Below are 21642 nucleotides of genomic sequence, written 5' to 3' on the forward strand. Positions count from 1 at the left end.
GCTTCTGGGGCGGCCTCAGGAAACTTACAATCATGGTGGAATGAAAAAAAGGGAGCCAGCGCTTCATGTAGCCAGAGCAGGATGAAGGTGGCGGGGGGGGGTGCCACACACTTTCAAACATTCAGATCTCATGAGAACTCACTATCATGAGAACAGCACAATGAGGATGGTGCTAAACCACTCATGAGGGATCCAGTCACCTCCCACTAGGCCCCATCTCCAACACTGGGGATTACAATTTGACATGAGATTTGGGTGGGGACACAAATCCAAACCATATCAGGCACTTTCATTTCTAAAGAGCAGTTATTTGAGTCATCAGACCTCCCTCCAAGATGGCACCTGAGAGAATTCCTTGTGTCCCCATCTGCATGAGGTGCTGTGTCTGCCTCTGCTGCCTGGCCTAGGCCATCAACAGGGCTTCCACCACACCTCCTCATTCTGCCCTATAACTCTAGGGACAGTGGCATGTGAAGATACTTCTGAAATGTGTGTGAGAATTAAGTGCCTAAACTGAGCATAAAGGACTAAGACATTCTCAGCAAAGCAGACCAATCAATGTGAACATATTCAAATTATGTGTACAATTGAATTGCTGTGTGTACAATAAATGGGCAGAGTAATGTGATTGTATCACAAATGAGTGGCCATCACCATCCACAAATGTGAGTTTTTGTGGGTCCTCTGTTTATGTGCACATTTTTTCCTGGCACATCTGTTGCTGAACCATTTGAAAATTCAACCTTTATAGGCAAGTTGGTTTTTTAAAATGTTACACAAAGGATTATACAATGAACGGTGAGGTTATGTAAGCTGAATTAGCTTGCTTATTAATCACATTCACAACAATATTTTAGTTGCAGTTGTGCAATCTAGTCTTCTGTTCATTTGGCTGAGAATAGAATGTTTCTGATCTTTATTAATGAAGTAATTAAGAATGCCTTTTCATTCAGTTCCAGTGTCATGATGGAAAGTTTGTTGTTGGTAAGCCCTTGAGCACAGCACACCAGGAGGGCAGTCCTTCCTTAGAAATGCACTCCCTTCACTTTTCTTAGCCCAGCAGCCATGAATGGATAACGTAGCTCATGCAAAGTGTGTTGCTGGATGCTGTGAATTTGTAAAAAATGAATAAACCGTAGTTTCTCCTCAAGAAACCTGCCATCTAGTAGGCAGATACGACATAGACCTAGGAACTGGATGGAGGCAGGATGTGGGAGAAATTTTGAGTGGCACAGAGCAGTTGCAAATGCCAACATGCACTCCCCATGTATCCGCATGTGCACTAACCCATCCAGTCCTCACCGCGCCTTGAGGAGCTCAGAGGAAGGCACGGTCATGGTTCTTTTGACTTAGGAGGAGAAAGAGGTTTCCAAAAGAGGTGCACTGCTCTCTGGGGGCTGCTTGTCAGGTGGGTAGGCTGTGGACCGTTCTGTTAGGAACCCTCCTGTCAGAATGAGGAATCCCTGGGAGCTTTATTCAGAGGGCATCTTGACCAGATTTGTATTATTACATTGCCCTGGTGCCACAAGGCAAGTTAGAGTCCTGATGTAGTTCAAGGAGAGAGGCATGGCCCTGGGATCACCCTAGAAGCTCAAGAAACGGCGGCCCTTCTGCCTCCTAGGTATGTCCATGTGAAATTCAGCTTCCTCCCTGCAGCCATCTTAGCATCGCCAGCAACAGGGAGGCCCCTCCTGGAGGTGCTTGCCCCTGATGGAGCTGCTGAGACCACAGCTCTTCCACAGCCACAGGAGAAACCTCGGAAACTGCAGAGCCCACAGGCCTCTTTCTGAGGGTGTGTTGTCTTGTTGGGTTTTAAAAACAAAATTCACTGAATAAAGGTGGAAGCGTACTTTTCTGGGTTGCAAAATTAAGGTCATCCTCATAACAGACACCTGAAAAGGTCTGCAGGGGATAAGGAGCTGATGGTCTCAGCAGGAGCTGGGCGGGGCACTGTCCTGAGACCTCAGGTCTAGGACTGCCCGTGACGGCTCCCAGCTGAGGAACTGATCCCGGGAGCAGGAAAGGGCCTTGCCAGGTGAAGAGCCGGTGAGCTGGTGTTTACCTAGAGCCCACTCTCTGCACGCTGCCTGCGAAGTAGTGGAGGAAGTCATCCAAGGGGGCTTTCCTTACCTTGTCAGGCGGAGTCTGTGTGGAGAATGGGGCGAACGCTGTGTTGAGGCAGCAGGTGCATGGCAGACACATGGCAGAGGAGCAGGGATCTGCAGGGCACAGAAGGCAAGGGAGCCTGGAGAGAGCCCTCACGGGCACCTGTGGGGACAGGCCCACATGGCCTTTGGGAAGGGTGGTGGTCTTCCAACTCCTGAGAGCCTCTGCAAGTTTTAACACAAGTGCATGAAGCAACATTTACCCAAACATCTATCTGCTTTCTCTCCTACCCACCACCCCTTCCCCTTGAGGACAAGAATGTGGTCAATAAGGACATTTTCTTTATTGTTAACTCAGCTCAAGCAGTCGCACAGGGCTTAGTGTGTCACAGGCAACTGTGGGTTCCATAGATCCTCCAGGATCTCATCAGTTAACGAGCAGAGCAAAAGGGAGCTCTACCTCTCAAAGGAAAACCGATTGTACTTCTACTCCATCAGACAAATGCCCAAGCAACATCCTGATGGGAGAATTATGCTGGCAACATTGTTTAAATATAGTCTCATTCCTTGTAACTCTGAGTTCATCTGGGGAAAATCACATCTGCGAATGCCATTTTTATCGATTAGATGAGGACCAAGATCTTTCTGTAAAAATAAATGCTTTCTTTCTTTAAAGAAAATTGGCAATTTGCCTTAAAATTTTTATTGAAGTAATTCTATTCTATTTGAACAACGTTGGGAGATAAAAACCCTCCATTATGCCTTTTTTAATGAGTTCTAATTCAGAAAAATCTCAATAATAGAAAATGACATAAAAGGTGCATAGCATAATTCTTATCTTGTTTTCCTCACTGGCCTCTCTCATTGGCTGTACGTAATTGGCATTTCTTCAAAGACAAAATGGGGAATTTTACCATCTTTGAATCAAGTGACATTCACTCATTCGAGTTTTAAGATTGAATATGCTTTTTGAAGAATTTTCTTCTAAACCTTAGCATAGTTCCTCTCACAGGTAAGTATTCAATTTAAAAAACTGGGAACGGGCGAGGTGCAGCAGCTCGCGCCTGTAATCCCAGCACTTTGGGAGGCCGAGGCGGGCGGATCACCTGAGGTCAGGAGTTTGAGATCAGCTTGGCCAACATGGTGAAACCCCGTCTCTACTGAAAATAGAAAAATTAGACAGGCATGGTGGCCGGCGCTGTAATCCCAGCTACTCGGGAGGCCGAGGCAGGAGAATCACTTGAGCCTCAGAGACAGAGGTTGTAGTGAGCCCAGCTCGCACCACCATACTCCAGCCCAGGCCACAGAATGAGACTCTGTCTCAAAAACAAAACAAAACATAAAACAACAAAAACACCTGCTAAACATATGGAGGGGTTGACTTTAATTTTCTGTAGTCACAACTGTGTTTGTAATAGAATGACAGGTGAGTGGCTTTGGTTGCTCTCTCTCCGGGCAGGCCATGTGTGCATGTGTGGTGTGACTGTCCTGAATGCTGATGTGCCTGTGAGTCACCTGGGGTCCTTGTTAACATGCGGATGCCGATCGGATCAGGAGTGCAGCCTGAACTGCATTTCCAGCTCTGCCAGGCAGGGCTGGTGCGCTGGTCCACAGGGCGGGCTCTGAGTGGTGAGGGATGGAAGATGATCTCCTCATGGATGGTGCAGGCATTTTCCAAACCCTGAGCACCAGCACCTTAGTGGCTACTGAGAAGTGCTTTCTGTTTCTGTTTTTGCTTTTTTAAGCTACGACACCGAGGGAAAAGGGCACATTACTTACCAGGAATTTTTACAAAAGTTGGGTGTTAACTATTCACCTGCTGTCCATCGGCCCTGCGCAGAGGATTATTTCAACTTCATGGGGCATTTTACGAAGCCACAGCAGCTACAGGAAGAGATGAAGGAGCTGCAGCAGAGCACAGAGAAGGCCGTGGCGGCCAGGTGAGTGAGGAAGGACCACAGGGCCATCATCTGGAAGTCCCCTTTTACATCTGGCCTCACAGCACAAGTTATTTTAAAATGGTATCTTCCCATGCTGGCAAAGTTACAGGGCAATGATCATGCTTGTTCACTGCTGTCGATTCTAGAAATTGGTGTGAAGTCAAAGAGTAGTTGAAAAGCTATAGCCCATTGCATCTTACCAGTCACAATCTTATATCATCCATCATATTTATGGGTCACCCTTGAAAATGTTCCTTTTAAGTTGTGGATGGCGTATTGACTGGCCACTCCCTTGGCCCAACTAGAATGCAGGCTCCATGGGAATGTCTGTCACTTTACCTGGTGTCTGGCACCGAACAGGCACCCAGTAATATCTGTTGAATGAATAAAGGAAAGAGCCAGACATATCCTTTAACTCACACTTCTACTTTCAGGACTTTATCCCCAAGAAATAATTCAGAATAAGCCAACAGCTTAGCAACTGGAAAGGGTGACCTGCAGTGTGTCTTTTTTTTTTTTTTTTTTTTTTTTTTTTTTTTTGGAGATAGAATCTTGCTCTGTCTCCCAGGCTAGAGTGCAATGGCACTGTCTCAGCTCACTGCAACCTCCACCTCCAGGGTTCAAACGATTCTCCTGACTCAGGCTCCTGAGTAACTGGGAATACAGGCACACGCCACCACGACCAGCTAATTTTTGTATTTTTAGTAGAGGTGAGGTTTCGCCATGTTGGCCAGGCTGGTCTTGAACTCCTGACCTCAAGTGATCCATCTGCCTCGGCCTCCCAAAGTGCAGTGTGTCTTTAACAGCAAAACGACAACAAAGGGAATACCTTCCAATCCCAAATTAGTGCACTGGCTTAGCAAAGAGCAGCCTGAAAGAGCATGAAATTGCCCATGCCTGCTGCGGCCACTGTGGAAGAACACGGAAACGTTTGTGTAAAGGGCTAATAGGCAGTTAGGTGTTGGGCAGTATGTGTACCGTGAATGGAACAATATCAAATGTAGGAGCAGGTGCACAAGACCAGAAGATGCTGTGCAGAAAGTACCCCACTGGATTTGGATGGTGGGAGCGTACATGATTCTTTTCCATTTTTTAAAACTGATATTTAATAGTTGTGCATATTTAGAGTGTATGTGTGATATTTTGATACTTGTATACAATGTGTAATGATCAAATCAGGGTAATTGGGATATCCATCTCAAACCTTTATCTTTCTACAAATTCTACAAATCTTCTCTTCTAGCTATATTTTTTTAAAATTTCGTGGGTACATAATAGGATCATATATTTATGGTTACATGAGATACCCTGACACAGGCATGCAATGTGTAATAATCACTTCAGGGTAAATGGGGAACCCATCACCTCAAGCATTTATCATTTGTGCTACAAACAATCCAATTATACTCTTTTAGATATTTTTACATCTAGCTACTTTGAAGTATACAATAAAATTTTTATGTATTTCAATATAACATTTTATTGTTATATAATTGTATATAATTGTATATAACAATAAAATTATTGTTAACTATAATTTCCCTACTGTACTATCAAATACTAGAATTTATTTTTTCTATTAAATTGTATTTTTGTACCCCTTACCCAGCTTCTCTTATCTTTCCCCTCCCGACCCTTCCCTTCCCAGCCTCTGATAACCTCTGGTAAATTAGCCTCTGGTAATTTACTCTCTACCTGCATGAGATCAACCATTTTTTTGTTTTTGTTTTTGTTTTTTTAAGACAGTGTCTCACTTTTATCACCCAGGCTGGAGTGCAGTGGGTGAGGCTCACTGCAGCCTCAACTTTCCAGGCTCACTTTGTGATCCTCCCACCTCAGCCTCCTGAGTAGCTGGGACTACCAGTGCACACCACCACACCTAGTGCATTTTTGTATTTTTAGTAGAGATGGGGCTTCACCATGTTGCCCAGGCTGGTCTCAAACTCCTGAGCTCACCCACCCACCTCAGCCTCCCAAAGGGCTGGTATGACAGGTGTGAGCCACTGCGCCTGGCTGAGATCAACTTTTTAAACTCCCACATATGAGTGAGAACGTGTGATATTTGTCTTTCTGTGCCTGGCTTATTTCACTTCACATAATGATGTCTGGTTCCGTCCATGTTGCTGTGAATGACAATTTTCTGCTTTTTTATGGCTAAATGATGTTCCATTGAGTATGTGTGCCACATTTTCTTCATTCATCTGGTGATGGATACTTGGGTTGATTTCAGATCTTGGCTATTGTGAGCAGCGCTGCAATAAACATGGAAATGCAGACATCTCTTTGATGTACTGATTTCCTTTCTTTTGGAGATATACTCAGCAGTATTCTAGAATTTCTGGATCATATGGTAGTTGTGTTTTTAGTTTTCTGGGTAATCTCCGTACTGTGTTTCATAGTATCATGCATTGCTACCAACAGTGGATGAGTGTTCCACTTTCTCTGCATCTTCACCAGCCCTTCTGTTTTGTCTTTTTGATGATAGATATTCTAACTGGGATGAGATGATATATCATTGTGGTTTTAACTTGCGTTTCCCTGATGATCAGTGACCTTGAGCATTTTTCTCATACGCCTTAGCCACTTTATATGTCCTCTTTTGAGAAATGTCTATTCAGGTATTTTGGCCATTTTCGAATCAGGTTATTTCTTTTCATGTTGTTGAGTTGTTGGAGTTCCTTATATATTCTGGTTATTAATCCCTTGTCAGATGGGGAGTTTGTAAATATCTTCTCTGACTCAGTAGGTTGCCTCTTCACTTTGTTCCCTTCATGGTGCAGTAGCTTTTCAGCTTGATGTAATCCCATTTGTTTGTTTTTCCTTTTGTTGCCTGTGCTTTTGAGGTCTTATCCAAAAAATATTTGCCCTGACCAATGTCCTGTAGCATTTCCTGCAATGTTTTATTCTAGTAGTTTCATAGTTTATGGTCTTACATTTAAGTTTTTAATCCATTTTGAGTTGATTTTTGTCTATGTTGTAAGATGGGGATGTAGTTTCATTCCTCTGCATGTGGATATTCATTTTTCCCAGCACCGTTTATTAAAGAGACTTTTCTTTCCCCAATGTGTGTTCTCAGTGCCTTTGATAAAAATGAATTTGCTGTAAGTGCATGGATTTACTTCTGGGTTCTCTACTCTGTTCCATTGTTCTATGTGTCTGCTTTTATGCCAGTACAATGCTATTTTAGTAAATATAACTTTGTAGTATAATTTGAAATCAGGTAGCGTGATGCCTCTAGCTTTGTTCTTTTTGCTTAGGATTGCTTTAGCTAATTGGGGTCTTTTGTGGTTCCATATGAATTTTAGGATTGTTTTTTCTATTTCTGTGAAGAATGTCATTTGGTAATTTGGTAGGGATTGCTTGAATTAGTAGATCGCTTTGGATAGTATAGACATTTTAACAATATTAATTCTTTCAATCCATGAGCAAGGAATATCGTTTCATTTTTACTTGTGTCCTCCTCAATTTCTTTCATCAGTGTTTCACAGTTTTCTCTGTATAGATCTTTCATTTCTTTGGTTCAGCTGATTTCTAGGTATTTTATATTCTTTGTAGATGTTGTAAATGGGATTGCTTTATTTATTTCTTTTTTGGATTGATCACTGTTAACATATAGAAATGCTACTAATTTTTGTGTACTGATTTTGTATCCTGCAACTTTACTGCATTTGTTTATCAGTGCTAGGAATTTTTTGGTGGAGTCTTTAGGTTTTTTTAAATATAAGATCATGTCATCTGCAAACAAGGCTATTTTGACTTCTTCCTTTCCAATTTGGATGCCCTTTATTTCTTTCTCTTGCCTAATTGCTCGGGTTAGGACTTCCAGTACTATGTTGAATAGAAGTGGTAAAAGTGGGCATCCTGTCTTATTCCAGATCTTAGTATAAAGACGTTCGGCTTTTCCCTGGTTAGTATCATATTAGCTTTGAGTTTGTCAAATATGGCCTGTATAGTGTTGAGGTATTTTACTTCTATATTCATTATGAGGAGAGTTTTTATCGTGAAAGGATGTTGAATTTTATAAAGTGCTTTTTCAGCATCTGTTGAAATTATCATGTAATTTTGTCCTTTATTCTGTTGATGTAAAGTATCACATTTATTAATTTGTATATGTTGAACCATCCTTGCATCCCTGGGATGAATTCCACTTGGTCATGGTGAATGATCCTTTTAATGTGTTGTTGAATTTGGTTTGCTAGTATTTTGTTGAGGATTTTTACATGTATGTTCATCAGGAATTTTGGCCTGTAGTTTTCTTTTTGGGTAGTGTTCTTGTTTGCTTAGGGTATCGGGATATTACTGGCCTTATAGAATGAGTTTGCAAGTATTTGCTACTCTTCAATTTTTTGAAAAAGTTTGGGTAGAGCTGGTATTAGTTCTTCTCTAAATGTTTGGAAGATTTTAGCAGTGAAGCCATCAAGTCCTAGGCTTCTCTTTGATGGGTGACTTTTTATTACTGCTTTGATGTTGTTACTCATTTTTGGTCTGTTCAGATTTTCTACTTTTTCATAGTTCAATCTTGATAGAAATTTATCCACTTCTAGGTTTTCCCATTTGTCAGCATATAGTTTTTCATAGCAGTCTCTAATGATACTTTCTATTTCTGTCATCTCTAACCTTGTAATACTTCCTTTTTTTAATCTCTGATTTAATTCTTTTGGACTTTCTTTTTTTCATAATCTAGCTAAAAGTTTGTCAATTTTATTTATCTTTTCAAAAACCACCTTTTAATTTTGTTGATCTTTTATATTGTTTGAGTCTCAATTTCATTTTCATTTATTTATGCTCTAATTTTATTTCTTCCTTTCTACTAATTTAGGTTTGGATTTTTCTTGCTCTTCTAGTTTCTTGAGGTGCATTGTTAGATTGTTTATGCAAAGTAATTCTATTTTTTTTATGTAGGCGTTTATTGCTATACATGTCCCTCTTAGCCCTGCTTTTGCTGTATCCCATAGATTTTTGGTATGTTGTATTTCCATTTTCATTTGTTTCAATAAAATTTTAATCTTCTTTATTTCTTCATTGACCATTGGTCATTCAGGAGCATGTTGTTTAACTTCTATGTATTTGTACGGTTTCCAAAGTTCCTCTTTTTATTGGTTTCTAGTTTTATTCCATTTCAGAAAAGATACTTGATATTATGTTGACTTTTCCAAATTGGCTGAGACATGTTTTGTGGCCTAACATATGATGTATCCTGGAGAATGATCCATGTGCTGATGAAAAGAATCTGTATTCTGCAGCAGTTGGATGACAGGTCCTGTAAATGTCTGTTAGGTCCATTAGACCTAGACCATAGTTTAACTTCATGTTTCTTTGTTGATTTCCTGTCTGGATGATCTATCCATTGCTGAAAGTGGAGTGTTGTCTGCTACTATTATTGTATTGCAGTCTAGCTCTCCTTTTAGATATATTAACATTTGCTTTATATATTTGGGTGCTTTGGTGTTGGGTGAACATATATTTACTATTGTTATATCCTGTTGCTGAGTTGATCCCTTTATATTAATAATGACCTTTAGGTCTTTTTAGTTTTTGACTAAAAGTCTGTTTTATCTGATATAAGTATAGCTACTCCTGCTCTTCCTTGGTTTGCATTTGCATTGAATATCTTTTTCCATTTCTTTACTTTCAGTCTATATGTGTCTTTGTAGGTGAAGTGAGTTTCTTATAGGCAGCATATAGTTGGGTCTTGTTTTTTAATCCATCCAGCAACTCTTTGTCTACTTTCAAATTTATTTTTTATTTTTTATTTTTATTTTATTTTTTTGAGACAGAGTCTTGCTCTGTCACCCAGGCTGGAGTGCAGTGGCATGATCTCAGCTCACTGCAGGCTCCACCTCCCAGGTTCATGCCATTCTCCTGCCTCAGCCTTCCGAGTAGCTGGGACTACAGGCACCTGCCACCACGCCTGGCTAATTTTTTAGTATTTTTAGTAGAGATGGGGTTTCACCATGTTAGCCAGGATGGTCTCCATCTCCTGACCTCGTGATCCTCCCACCTCAGCCTCCCAAAGTGCTGGGATTACAGGCGCGAGCCACCATATCCAGCCTACTTTCAAATTTTTTGAGACGGAGTTTCGCTCTTGTTGCCCAGGCTGGAGTGCCGTGGTACAATCTCAGCTCTCTGCAACCTCTGCCTCCCAGGTTCAAGCAATTCTTCTGCCTCAGCCTCCCGAGTAGCTGGGATTAAGGCATGTACCACCACGCCTGGCTACTTTTGTATTTTTAGCAGAGACAGGGTTTCTCCATTTTGGTCAGGCTGGTCTCGAACTCCCGACCTCAGGTGATCCTCCTGCCTCGGCCTCCCAAAGTGCTGGGATTGCAGGCGTGAGCCACCGCGCCCAGCTACTCATGTCGTATTTTTAACATTTATAACAGAGAAAAAAATTGAGCTGCATATGATGTGACTACAGCAATGAGACAGATTTTCTTGGCATGATCTCAATCCTTGGTCTCCCATCCACACCCTCTACACATGTGGCTCTTACCTGCTGCTCTATAGCTCTGCCTTAGTTCCATCTTGCTCTTACATGTTTGTGAGTCTGTCTCCTGTCTGTCATTTCAAAAGGCAAGATTCACTCTCTGTCCCACCACCTCCCATAGCACCTGAATGAATGAATGAATCTCCAGAGGAACTGAGAATGCCAAGGACACAGGATGAAATGTAATAGCTAAACGGGGTTTAAGAGAAGAGCAGTTTGAACACACCCCTGAATTACGTCTAAGTTACTGAGTTATGAAGCCTGAAAGCAGAGAATTGAGTTTGTGAAATTCAAAGTAAAATATGCACAAGATTGGTATAAATCAAATATGCCATAAAGCTAATGAAAAAGTGGAATTTATCTTTACTAGACAGGGTTGGCCTCATTACCCGCTCGTGTCTTCTCTTCTCGTCTTTCCTGCCACTTGTGAGTAATGACGCTCTAGGAGAGAAACCATGCATCCTGGGCACTCCCAGTACACGCTTTCTCTGCCTGTACCTCTGTTCCACACGGAGCATGGGCGTGCAGCTAAAAGAACTGCGAGCTGCAAGACAATGCATTTCAGATCATCAAGCTCAGTTAACTAATTCACTCTCACCCACTCCCCCTTGCCACACCCATGCTCTCTTAGTAAAGAAGACAAATGCATGACCAATTTCGGTTTCCTTGAAAATATCGGCTTGTAAAAATTCCCAAATAACTTTGTCCTTTAGGATGGCCTGTTTTTAAATTTTGCTGTCAGTGGGTCTTTCTAATGAAGATTCAATGTTTCCAGGATTTTTTTTTTTTTTTTTTTTTGCCTCCTCATCTATACTGACACTCTGATCAGATTGACAGATGTGAGTCATGTTCCATTAAAGTGACCACAATTTTGTATTTGCCTCTGAAATCTAAGGGAATTCATTTTGTTTGGAGTACCCTAAAATACATTTTGAAGATTAAGAAAAATCTTTTTTTCTTTTTGCATTTATTTTCCATGCCTTGCTCTTTTTGCTTGAGTCTGAGTTGAAGATTCAGAATCAGAATAGCAGCAGTAAATGAGCCACATAACACAGGCTCATTGGAAAATGCAAATGGAGAGGTGTGCAATTTTTCAGCAGCACCAGAGTGGGGAGGCCTGTGGCTGAGGCCTGTGTGTGAGGGGCCCTGTGGCTGTCCATTGGCCATAACAATGCCCTCTTCTGGCCTCTGTCTTGTTGCCCAGACCAGGAACTGGACACAGACCCAGTGCAGCTTTGTCGCTGAGTGTCGGCTGACACCGTTTCTGTCTGGCACTGTGCTATGATCTGTGCTCTAAACCCTCATTTACTCTGTGCACATATTTACTCAGCAAGGGAAATAATTACCGCCTGGAAACCAGTCCAAGAAACGCTGAATGCTTCAATTTTCTAAAAATATGTATCTCAAAAAAATGTTTGGATTTTTTTTTTCCACCTTCATTTGCTTTCATTTTGAAGAATTAAGTGGAATATAATAGTTGTGATGACGAGTAATCATTCTGCAACATGGGACTGAATTCAATGTACACCTGTAGGGGAATCCAAAATGTTGCTGCTGTTGGTATACACGCACAGAGCGGTTCCTGCAGTCATGTGTATTAAGTACTCAAATGTCATGGGAGCCCATTCCAAGCTGGAGGCCAGCAAGACAAGGGAGTTGATCACCCCAGTGGCTTCAAAGTAAATGCTGCTCTCCACCATCACCCTGAATATTCCCACGGAATCTCACCTCTCCCAGAGTCCTGATGTTTCTGTTCCTATGGATTATTTTTTCGAGGCATCCTCTCCCACAGATACATACCTGAAGTGGTAGACAATTACCACCAAAGATTTCGTCTCTAGAATTTATAGCACATTCTTTCCCCTGGGGAATTCACGTCTCAGCCCATCAGACAGGCATATTACTCAGTTTGTAAGGAAGACATTTTCAGGGACCTGGGTGAGTTGAAATTATTGAATTTACAGCCAATCCACCATAGATCAAGTGCAAGATTGTTTCTTCTTGAAGATTTCTGCACTTTTTGAGTTCCTTATCTGCAACTTTTTCAAGTTAGGAGAGAATTTTCCCAGACTGAAAATTCAGTGTCTCTGAATCACAGAGACTTGAGATCACACATCCTGCAAGAAAATCAGCCCTGAAGCTGGGAGTGACAGGAAGATGCTGTCTCTGTCTCCCTCACTGTGAGTGAAAGGCCCGGTCTTGTCCTGATTCCGCCCTGGGCTCTCATGCTGTCCTGTTCCTGGCCTAGAAAGTAGGGCTGATGACACCGCCTTGCAGGGCTGAGAGGTCACACGTGAGTGCGTACTTGAGATGGCAGCACGGCCCTTGATTTTTCCATGGATTCACACCGTGTGGTGACTGTTTTTCTTTTTCTTTCTTTTTTTTTTTTAGACAGAGTCTTGCTCTGTTGCCCAGTCTGGAGTACAGTAGCATGATCTCGGCTCACTGCAAACTCTGCCTCCCAGGTTGAAGTGATTCTCCTGCCTCAGCATCTCTAGTAGCTGGGATTACAGATGCCCATCACCATGCCCGGCTAATTTTTGTGTATTTTTAGGAGAGACGGGGTTTCACCATGTTGGCCAGGCTGGTCCCGAACTCCTGACCTCGTGATCCACCCACCGCGGCCTCCCAAAGTGTTGGGATTACAGGTGTGAGTCACCATGCCTGGTCAGTGGCTGTTTCTTAACAATAAAAAGCCTAGTTTAAAAAAAAAAAAAAAAAAAAAACACACAAAAAAAAACACAAAAAATGGGGTCGGCTGGACGTGGTGGCTCAAGCCTGTAATCCCAGCACTTTGGGAGGCCGAGGCGGGAGGATCATGAGGTCAGGAGATCAAGATCATCCTGGCTAACACAGTGAAACCCCATCTCTACTAAAAATACATAAAATTACCTGGGCGTGGTGGTGGGCATCTGTAGTCCCAACTACTAGGGAGGCTGAGGCAGGAGAATGGCATGAACCCAGGAGGCAGAGGTTGCAGTGAGCTGAGATCGCGTCACTGCACTCCAGCCTGGGTAACAGAGCAAGACTCCATCTCAAAAAAAAAAACAAAAAAAACAAAACAAACAAACAAACAAAAACACCAGGGGGTCTTTGGCACTACATGGCTGCTGCTTAATAATAAAAATGCCTGGTTAAAAAAAAAAAAAAAAAAAAAAAAAAAAAAAAAAAAAAAAAAAACAGGATCTCTGGCACTCCCTTGCCCTAGCACCGACAAGGCCCCCCGTCCATCTCCACACTCTTCGCTTGCTGCCCTTCTCCACTCCTCCTTAGGGCCTTGGCACTAGCTGTTCTCCAGTCCCTGGCTGACTCTTTTGCATCCCAGTCTTTGCTGAAGAAAAAGAGCCTACAGCCAAAGTGCCTGTAAGCCACAAACCTACAAACCTACCGTCGTTTTTTTTTTGTTGTTTTGTTTTGTTTTGCCTGTAAACCTACTGTCCCACCGTGCTATACTTCTATCTTCTGTTTATTGTCTGTCTCCCCACGACTGGAATGGAAATCCTTCTAGGGATGCCCCTTTGATTCACTAGACATGTCCCAACACCTACAGGAGCATCTGGCACGTCATAGGTGCTCAGTTGGTGTTTATTGAGAAAGAGGGTGTATTTCACATGTCTGTATGTAAAATCACTAGCTTTTTCAATTCTTGGTTCCGTTTTTAAAGTATCAATTCTAGTACAAAGACAAAGCTGTACTTTCTCTAGCGTGGTTTTGCTAATGATGGTAATAACAAAATGATAATGATACAGACTTACAATTTTTCCGGGATATCTTTTAATGTCAGTGTTACGCTGAGGCTGTAAAACATCTTCAAAATTAGTTCTTAGATGAGCCATCGGCTCATTGCATTAGAATAATCATGAAATGTTTGCTTTAAAGGAGTTATTTGTTTTTCCTGATTTTAGGGCATATCTGCAATGTACTCTCTTTCAGGGATAAGCTTGTGGACTGCTATCAAGATATCAGCAAAGCATTCACCAAAATCGATAAATCCAAAAGCAACTACATATCCATATGCAAGATGCAGAAGGTGCTGGAAGAATGTGGCTGTTCTCTTACGGAAGGGGAGCTGACCAATCTGCTAAACAGGTCTTTTTTGCCTAGGTTAAATATGTTTCTCACGGCCCTGAAAAACATACTGGAGAATTGCCTTTGTTTCTTCTGTATGTCCTCCCAAACAGCCTTCTGAGATGAAAATATCCTCCATGTCTTCCTGTTGGCTGGATTACACTAGAATGGGTTTGAGTCCACCCAAAGCAATAAAAGAAAGCACTCTGACAAATGCGTAACTTTTCCTGATGTGTCTTAGCAGCAGTACCACCATTTCTTAACATTAGTGTTTTTGTTTGTTTGTTTGTTTGTTTGTTTTGTTTTTTTGAGATGGAGTCTCGCTCTGTCAGCCAGGCTGGAATGCAGTGGCACGATCTCGGCTCACTGCAACCTCTGCCTCCTGGGTTCAAGTGATTCTTCTGCCTCAGGCTCCCAAATAGCTGGGATTACAGGTGCCCGCCACCACACCTGGCCAATTTTTGTATTTTCAGTAGAGACGGGGTTTCACCATGTTGGCCAGGGTGGTCTCAAACTCCTGACCGCAGGTGATCCACCCACCTCAGCCTCCCAAAGTGCTGTGATTATAGGTGTGAGCCACTGTGCCCAGTCAACATTAGTTTTTATTTTATTCAAGTTATTCAGGCACTTTGGCAGGAATCACATAGTTCTACGAGGCTGGTTACTAAAACCAGCAGTTCGTTTGCCCTGCTGTAGCCTTTATTTCCCTATCCAAAGTGAACAACTTCCAACACTGTTGACTGATATCTTTTGATAGTGAATGTCCCTACTTCTTTTTCTTCTTCTTCTTCTTTTTTTTTTTTTTTTTTTTTTTTTTTTTTTTTTTTTTGAGATGGCGTCTCGCTCTGTCCCCCAGGCTGGAGTGCAGTGGCATGATCTCGGCTCACTGCAATCTCCACCTCCCAGGTTCATGACATTCTCCTGCCTCAGCCTCCAGAGTAGCTGGGACTACAGGTGCCCACCAGCACGCCCGGGTAGTTTTTTGTATTTTTAGTAGAGATGGGATTTCACCGTGTTAGCCAGGATGCTCTCGATCTCCTGACCTCATGATCCTCCCGCCTCGGCCTCCCAAAGTACTGGGATTACAGGTGTGAGCCACCATGCCCAGCTGGATGTCCCTACTTCTAAGTGACAGGCATATATTGCAACTTCTTGATTTTTCACTTTTAAGCAGTTTATATTGACTTACTACCAAGAAAATGTAGGTTTAACTATTGTCCACTCATCCCATGCCACCAACCATCTCACCCCTTTCAGCCTCCATTACCCCATGGAAACACACGAAAACTTACCTCCACATACCACGTGCCTATCGTATTGCTGTGTCAGTTTTGGTTCGCTCCACATCCTAGATCTACATTGCTGTGACTAGCTCATCACTTTTCTTTTCTACATAGCACTTTTTCCCTGAAGTCAAATTATCCTATTTCTTCTGTTCATTTAGTTTCCTATGTACTTATTCTCCTACTAATTAAATCCCCAACTTAATCTCTTTCCAATCCATCGAGACATATCAGCTAATCTGTCAGCTTCATCTTCTTGAAGATTGCCCTTTTCATGTTCTTCAATTCTTAGGAAGTTTCTTGACTTATTTTATTAATGAATTCCTCCCCTGTTCTATTCTTTCTGAAACTCCTATTGTTATTAAATGTTGAACTGCCTGGACTGTTCTCTTACTTATTTTAAATATTTTTTTCTCCTTTCTCTTTTTCTTTCTGCTTTACCTTCTGGGAGATTTCCTCAATTTTAGCTCCCAGTCCTTCTTTGAGATTTTTGTTTCTGCTGCCATACTTATATTTCTAATTACTAGAGCTCATTTTAGTTCTCTGTGTGTTCCTTTTTTATAACATCCTGCTCTTGTTTCATGGATGTACTGTCTCATTTCTCTGAAGGTATTAACAATAGGCTTTTTAAAAAAGTTTTCTTTAGCAGATAAGTCTCTCCTGAATGTTGCTTTTTAAATCTATTATTCATGTTGGATATTTTCTTCAAAAATATGTCCATACTAAGAGTGGAGGACAGGGTACTGAGTTGCAGATTAGAAGTTCTACACAGATAGGTGGAGCTTGCTGACTTTGAATTGAACTGTATGGTAATCTGACTTGAAGTTTTCTTGAGGGGCCCCCAGTGTCAGTATCTTTAAAACTTTTTGTTTGGCCTTTTCAGATTTGCCAGAGAATAGACTTGCCAGATAAAATATAAGATGGTCAGTTAAATTAGGACTTCAGATAGACAATAATTTTTAAATATAAGTATGTCTCATGTAATATTTGAGTTATACTAAAAATTTTGTTGTTTATCTGAAATTCTAATTCAACTATGTATCCCTGTAGATTTGGTGTGATGATTTATTTATTTGTTTGCTAATTGGGCAGCCCAATGAGAGAAGACTCTTTGGTCTTCTGCTGTCAACACTAGGAACTGACTAGGCACAGAAGGCTGGATATTTCAGCAGTCACTGTGGTAAGCTGAATCATGCCTCCCAAAGATATACAGGTCCTGATTCCTGGAATCTGTGGACATTACCTTTTTTGGAAAAAGGATCTTTATAGATGCAACTAAGCTAAGGACCTGGAGAAGGGAAGATGAGCCTGGGTTATCTGGATGGGCCCTCAATGCCATCACAGGTGTGCTTATAAGAGGGAGGCAGAGGGAAATTTGAAACAGACAGACAAAGAGAAGGACATGTGACCAGGGAGGCAAAGAGTGGAGTGATGTGGCCGCAAGCCAGGGGCTGCCAACTGCCCCCAGAAGCTGGAAGAGGCAAAGAACAGATTCTTCCCTGGAATCTCCAGGGAGAGTACAGTCCTGCCAACAACAGGGAACTCATTTTAGATTCTGGTGTCCAGAACTGTAGGAGAATCAATGTGCATTCCTTTAAGCCACCAGATATGTACTATTTTGTTACAAAGCCACAGGAAACTAACAGTCAGTGTATATGCTTTTATTTATATTATATATTAACAGTCAGTGTATATACTTTTTATTAATCCTCCCCTTTTCATTAAGAACCCTCCTTACCTTGGACTCAGACAGATGCCCTCCTGCTCAGAAACAGCATCTCCAGAGAATATACCTCTAGGTATATTCTCCCATTAGGGTTGGGAGGGACAGGCACCCAGACATGTGAAGTCTGATGAGAGGTCTGGGGTCTGCTTGCTTCCCAGTCTTTTAATCAACCCTATTTTAACTCCTCCTTGAGCTCCACTTCTAGATATACCTGATATCATCAGTTCCAGAGCCTCTGAGGGTATTTGCAGGGCATATCAGATCTTCTCTCTTCCACATTCCCTCTGTTTGTTTTATAAAGTAATTTCTTAGATTCTGATACATCTATTCCCATTACCTGTAGATTCTCCAGCAGCTGTTTTCTTCTTCCCCATACTCCTAGTCCTTAGGAGTTTATGCCAGCGGTCCGCAAACTCCAAGCATCGGAATCATTGCAAGGGCTCGTTAAAACTCAAGATTGTTGGGCCCCTCCCCCAAAGTTTCTGATTCAGTGGGGCCCGAGAATGTGCATTCATAACAAGGGCTCAGGTGATGCTGATGCTGCTGGACTCTTGCACCCCACCTTGAAAACCACTGTTTTATACCTTTTAAAACTCCCTTTTCTGTCATTTTAGAAGAGTTTTGAGTGGTAACAGAACTAGATATGTGTGTTCAAGCCACTGTATTTGACTGGAAGTCTTATTCTCGTGCACTTTTACCCTGAAACAACTTGAGCTAATTGCCTCCTCTGACTCCTATTTCTGTCTATATAATTTTGCTGTGCTGACAGAATGCATGACTCTTATGTCCCTTACTTTGTAAGGGGAGAATATTAGCACCCCTTTCCTCTTTTTTTTTTCTTTTTTTTGAGACGGAGTCTCACTCTGTCGCCCAGGTTGGAGTGCAGTGGCGTGATCTCGGCTCACTGCAAACTCCGCCTCCCAGGTTCATGCCATTTTCCTGCCTCAGCCTCCCGAGTAGCTGGGACTACAGGCAGCTGCCACCACACCCAGCTAATTTTTTGTATTTTTAGTAGAGACGGGTTTTCACCGTGTTAGCCAGAATGGTCTCAATCTCCTGACCTCGTGATCTGCCCGCCTCGGCCTCCCAAAGTGCTGGGATTACAGGCGTGAGCCACCGTGTCCGGCCCCTTTCCTCTTTTTTTTTTTTTTTTTTTTTTTTGAGACGGAGTCTCGCTCTGCCGCCCAGGCTGGAGTGCAGTGGCCGGATCTCAGCTCACTGCAGGCTCCGCCTCCCGGGTTCACGCAATTCTCCTGCCTCAGCCTCCCCAGTAGCTGGGACTACAGGCGCCCGCCACCTCGCCCGGCTAGTTTTTTGTATTTTTTAGTAGAGACGGGGTTTCACCGTGTCAGCCAGGATGGTCTCGATCTCCTGACCTCGTGATCCGCCCGCCTCGGCCTCCCAAAGTGCTGGGATCCCTTTCCTCTTTAAAACATTTTTTATCCCTTGAGCCCAGGAATTCAAGGCTGCAGTGAGCTACGATTGCACCATTGTACTCCAGCCTGGGCAAAAAAAGCAAGACCATGTCACCAAAAAAAAAAAAAAAAAAAAAAAAAAAAATCATTGGTTGCTCAAGAGTTTGCAGTATACATTTAGAGCTAGCCTAAGCCCACCTTTAAGTAACACAATACAACTTAGTGGGAAGTTCAGAAAACTTATAAAAGGGTATTTTCGATTTCTCCCTTCCGTGCCTGATAACATGGCTGGCATTCATTTACCTGTGTGCTTCAATCACCCAACACATGGTGGTTATTATTACTCCACTGATCAACTCAGAGTGAGAAAATAAAAGATGTTATTTTACCATCACTTATTCCTTCTCTGACACCCTTCTCTTCTTGATGTAGATCTGTATGATTTTCCTTCTGTCTGAAGAATGCCTTTTTACATTTCTTGAAGGGTAGGGCTGCTGATCATGAAGTCTCTCAGTTTTGTTTGTCTGAGAAAGGCTTTATTTCTCCTTTATTTCTGACAGAGAATACTGGATTTAGCATTCTGGGTTTAAGCTGTTGAAATATTTTAACACTTCAAACATTTCAGTCCACTCTCCTCTTGCTTGCGTGATTTCTGGCAAGAAGCCTGATGTATTATAATTCATTATCTTTGTTCCTCTATAGATAAGGGTATTTTCCTAAGATTTTCTGGCTTCTTTCAAGATTTTCTCTTTGTCTTTAGTTTTCTCCAGTTTGAATATAGTATGTTTAGGTATAGATTTGGGGGGATTTATCCTGCTTGGTGTTCTCTGAACTTCCTGGATCTGTGATTTGCTGTCTGCCTTTAATTTGGGAAATGTTTCTACCATTATTAATTAAAGTGGGTTTTTCTTTTTGTTTTGTTTTTGCTTTTGTTTGTTATTTTGTTTCTTTGCTTATTTATCTTTCTCCTTCTGGTATTCCAGTGATGCAAGTGTTACACATTTTGAAATTTTCCCCCAGTCTTTGGATATATTGTCCTGTCCACCCCTTCCCATCCTTTTTTTTTCTTTGCATTTCAGTTTGAGAGGTTTCTACTGACATACTGACATACCTCAAACTCACTAATTCTCTCCTCAACCATGTGCAGTCTACTGATGAGCCCATCAAAGCCATTCTTCATTCCTGTTAGAGTGGTTTGTTTTGTTTTGTTTTGTTTTAATTTCTGGCATTTTCTTTTAATTCTTTCTTAGAGTTTCCATCTCTGATTATATTGCCCACTTGTTCTTGCATGTTGTTTACTTTTTCCATAAGAACACTTTACATATTAACCATAGTTATTTTAAATTCCCTATCTGATAATTTCAAAATACGTGTCATATATGAGTCTGCTTTTGAAGCTTGCTTGGTTTCTTCATACTGTGCCTTTTCTTTATATGCATTGTAATTTTTGTTGTTGTTAAAATCCAGACAGGAACTGAGGTATATAGGCCTTTAGAGATTTTATGTTCATTTGGCTGGGAGTTAGGATGTGTTTAATGTTTGCTGTAGCTATTGGTGCAAAGGCTGTAATTTTCTCCAGCATCCTTGTTTTTTCCTCGCCTGTTTTCATGGGTTTCCTTAGGAGCTCCTTCTTAAATAGATTGTGTGTTTTGCAGTTCTTTCAGTTGTAATCCATTATTATTTCACTAGAGCTGGGTTGATGTGGTGGTAAAATATTGGGGAGGGGAAACATTCTATAGTTTTATGATTACATTTCTGTCTCTTAGTGGGCTGAGTCCATGGGCTGCAACCTTTAGAAATATTTATTGAGTTTTTTTCTGCTTAGGTGAAACAGGAATGCTAGAGGGGGCTGGAGTTGGCTGGTTGTCCTTCCCCCAAAGCTAAGATAAGGCTCTCAGAAAGTCTTTTCCCTTGGAAAGTAGTTATAGAGAAGGCTCGGGACATATTTCACCAGGATTGCTCTTCCCCTTCCCCTGCCAGAACCCTGAGGGGATCTTTCTCAGGTCTTCACTCTGAGAAGCTAGTGAGACTCCTGAAGTTAAAGCCCGTGAAAGTGGTGGTGGGGGTGGGGAGGTACCTAAGACTGGGCCCCCAGAATTTCTTACTCTTACACTAGTCCACACTTAGTTTCTACCAATTTGCCACGATTACCATGTAAGTATTCCTGCCAGCCTGTGACTCCAAAGGCTTTTGCTCCAGGAAAACAGGCCACAGCTGTGATTCTCTGCATGTGCCTGTGTCTCCAGGTTTCAGGGTGACATTTTGCCCCATGACCTCAATTCTTCTCCTCCTCTCTCTGCCACTTTCCCCACTCCTTCCACGTCCAGCTTTTGGTGGCTACACTGATTTTTCCTTTGGTTAGGTAGTTAAATTTAACCTTCTGTCCCACAGCCACAACTAGTTCCTTCCTGCTTCGTTCATAGGTTGATTCTAAAACTTGAAAACTATTAAATACCATTTTATTATAACTATGTAAATATTGTTCAGTGTCAGGTAATGAAAGAAAACTAGCTTGCTTTCCAGTTGTACTATCCCTGAGCCTCTAGCCTTCGTATCAAATAGATTCTCTTGTAGATCACACCAATTGCCGAAAATCATTTCACATTTGTCTCAGTCCCTTT

The 21642-nt window shown here is 41.9% G+C and overlaps 3 protein-coding genes across 3 annotated transcripts in view; 1 reads left to right on the forward strand and 2 right to left on the reverse strand.

Moving 5' to 3' along the window:
* PARVB (parvin beta) overlaps positions 1-21642 on the reverse strand; it is a 695786-nt gene that overhangs the window by 579690 nt on the left and 94454 nt on the right. The gene's annotated exons all lie outside the window — the stretch shown is intronic.
* Positions 1-21642, reverse strand: part of SAMM50 (SAMM50 sorting and assembly machinery component) — a 718434-nt gene that overhangs the window by 411111 nt on the left and 285681 nt on the right. The window lies entirely within an intron of this gene.
* EFCAB6 (EF-hand calcium binding domain 6) overlaps positions 1-21642 on the forward strand; it is a 310246-nt gene that overhangs the window by 228208 nt on the left and 60396 nt on the right. The window contains 2 exon segments of the mRNA XM_050805818.1: positions 3851-4045; positions 14463-14618. Coding sequence (XP_050661775.1) covers positions 3851-4045; positions 14463-14618 — 351 coding nt within the window.

Source organism: Macaca thibetana, chromosome 10 (assembly GCF_024542745.1).
Source record: "Macaca thibetana thibetana isolate TM-01 chromosome 10, ASM2454274v1, whole genome shotgun sequence".
NCBI classification, from domain to species: domain Eukaryota; kingdom Metazoa; phylum Chordata; class Mammalia; order Primates; family Cercopithecidae; genus Macaca; species Macaca thibetana.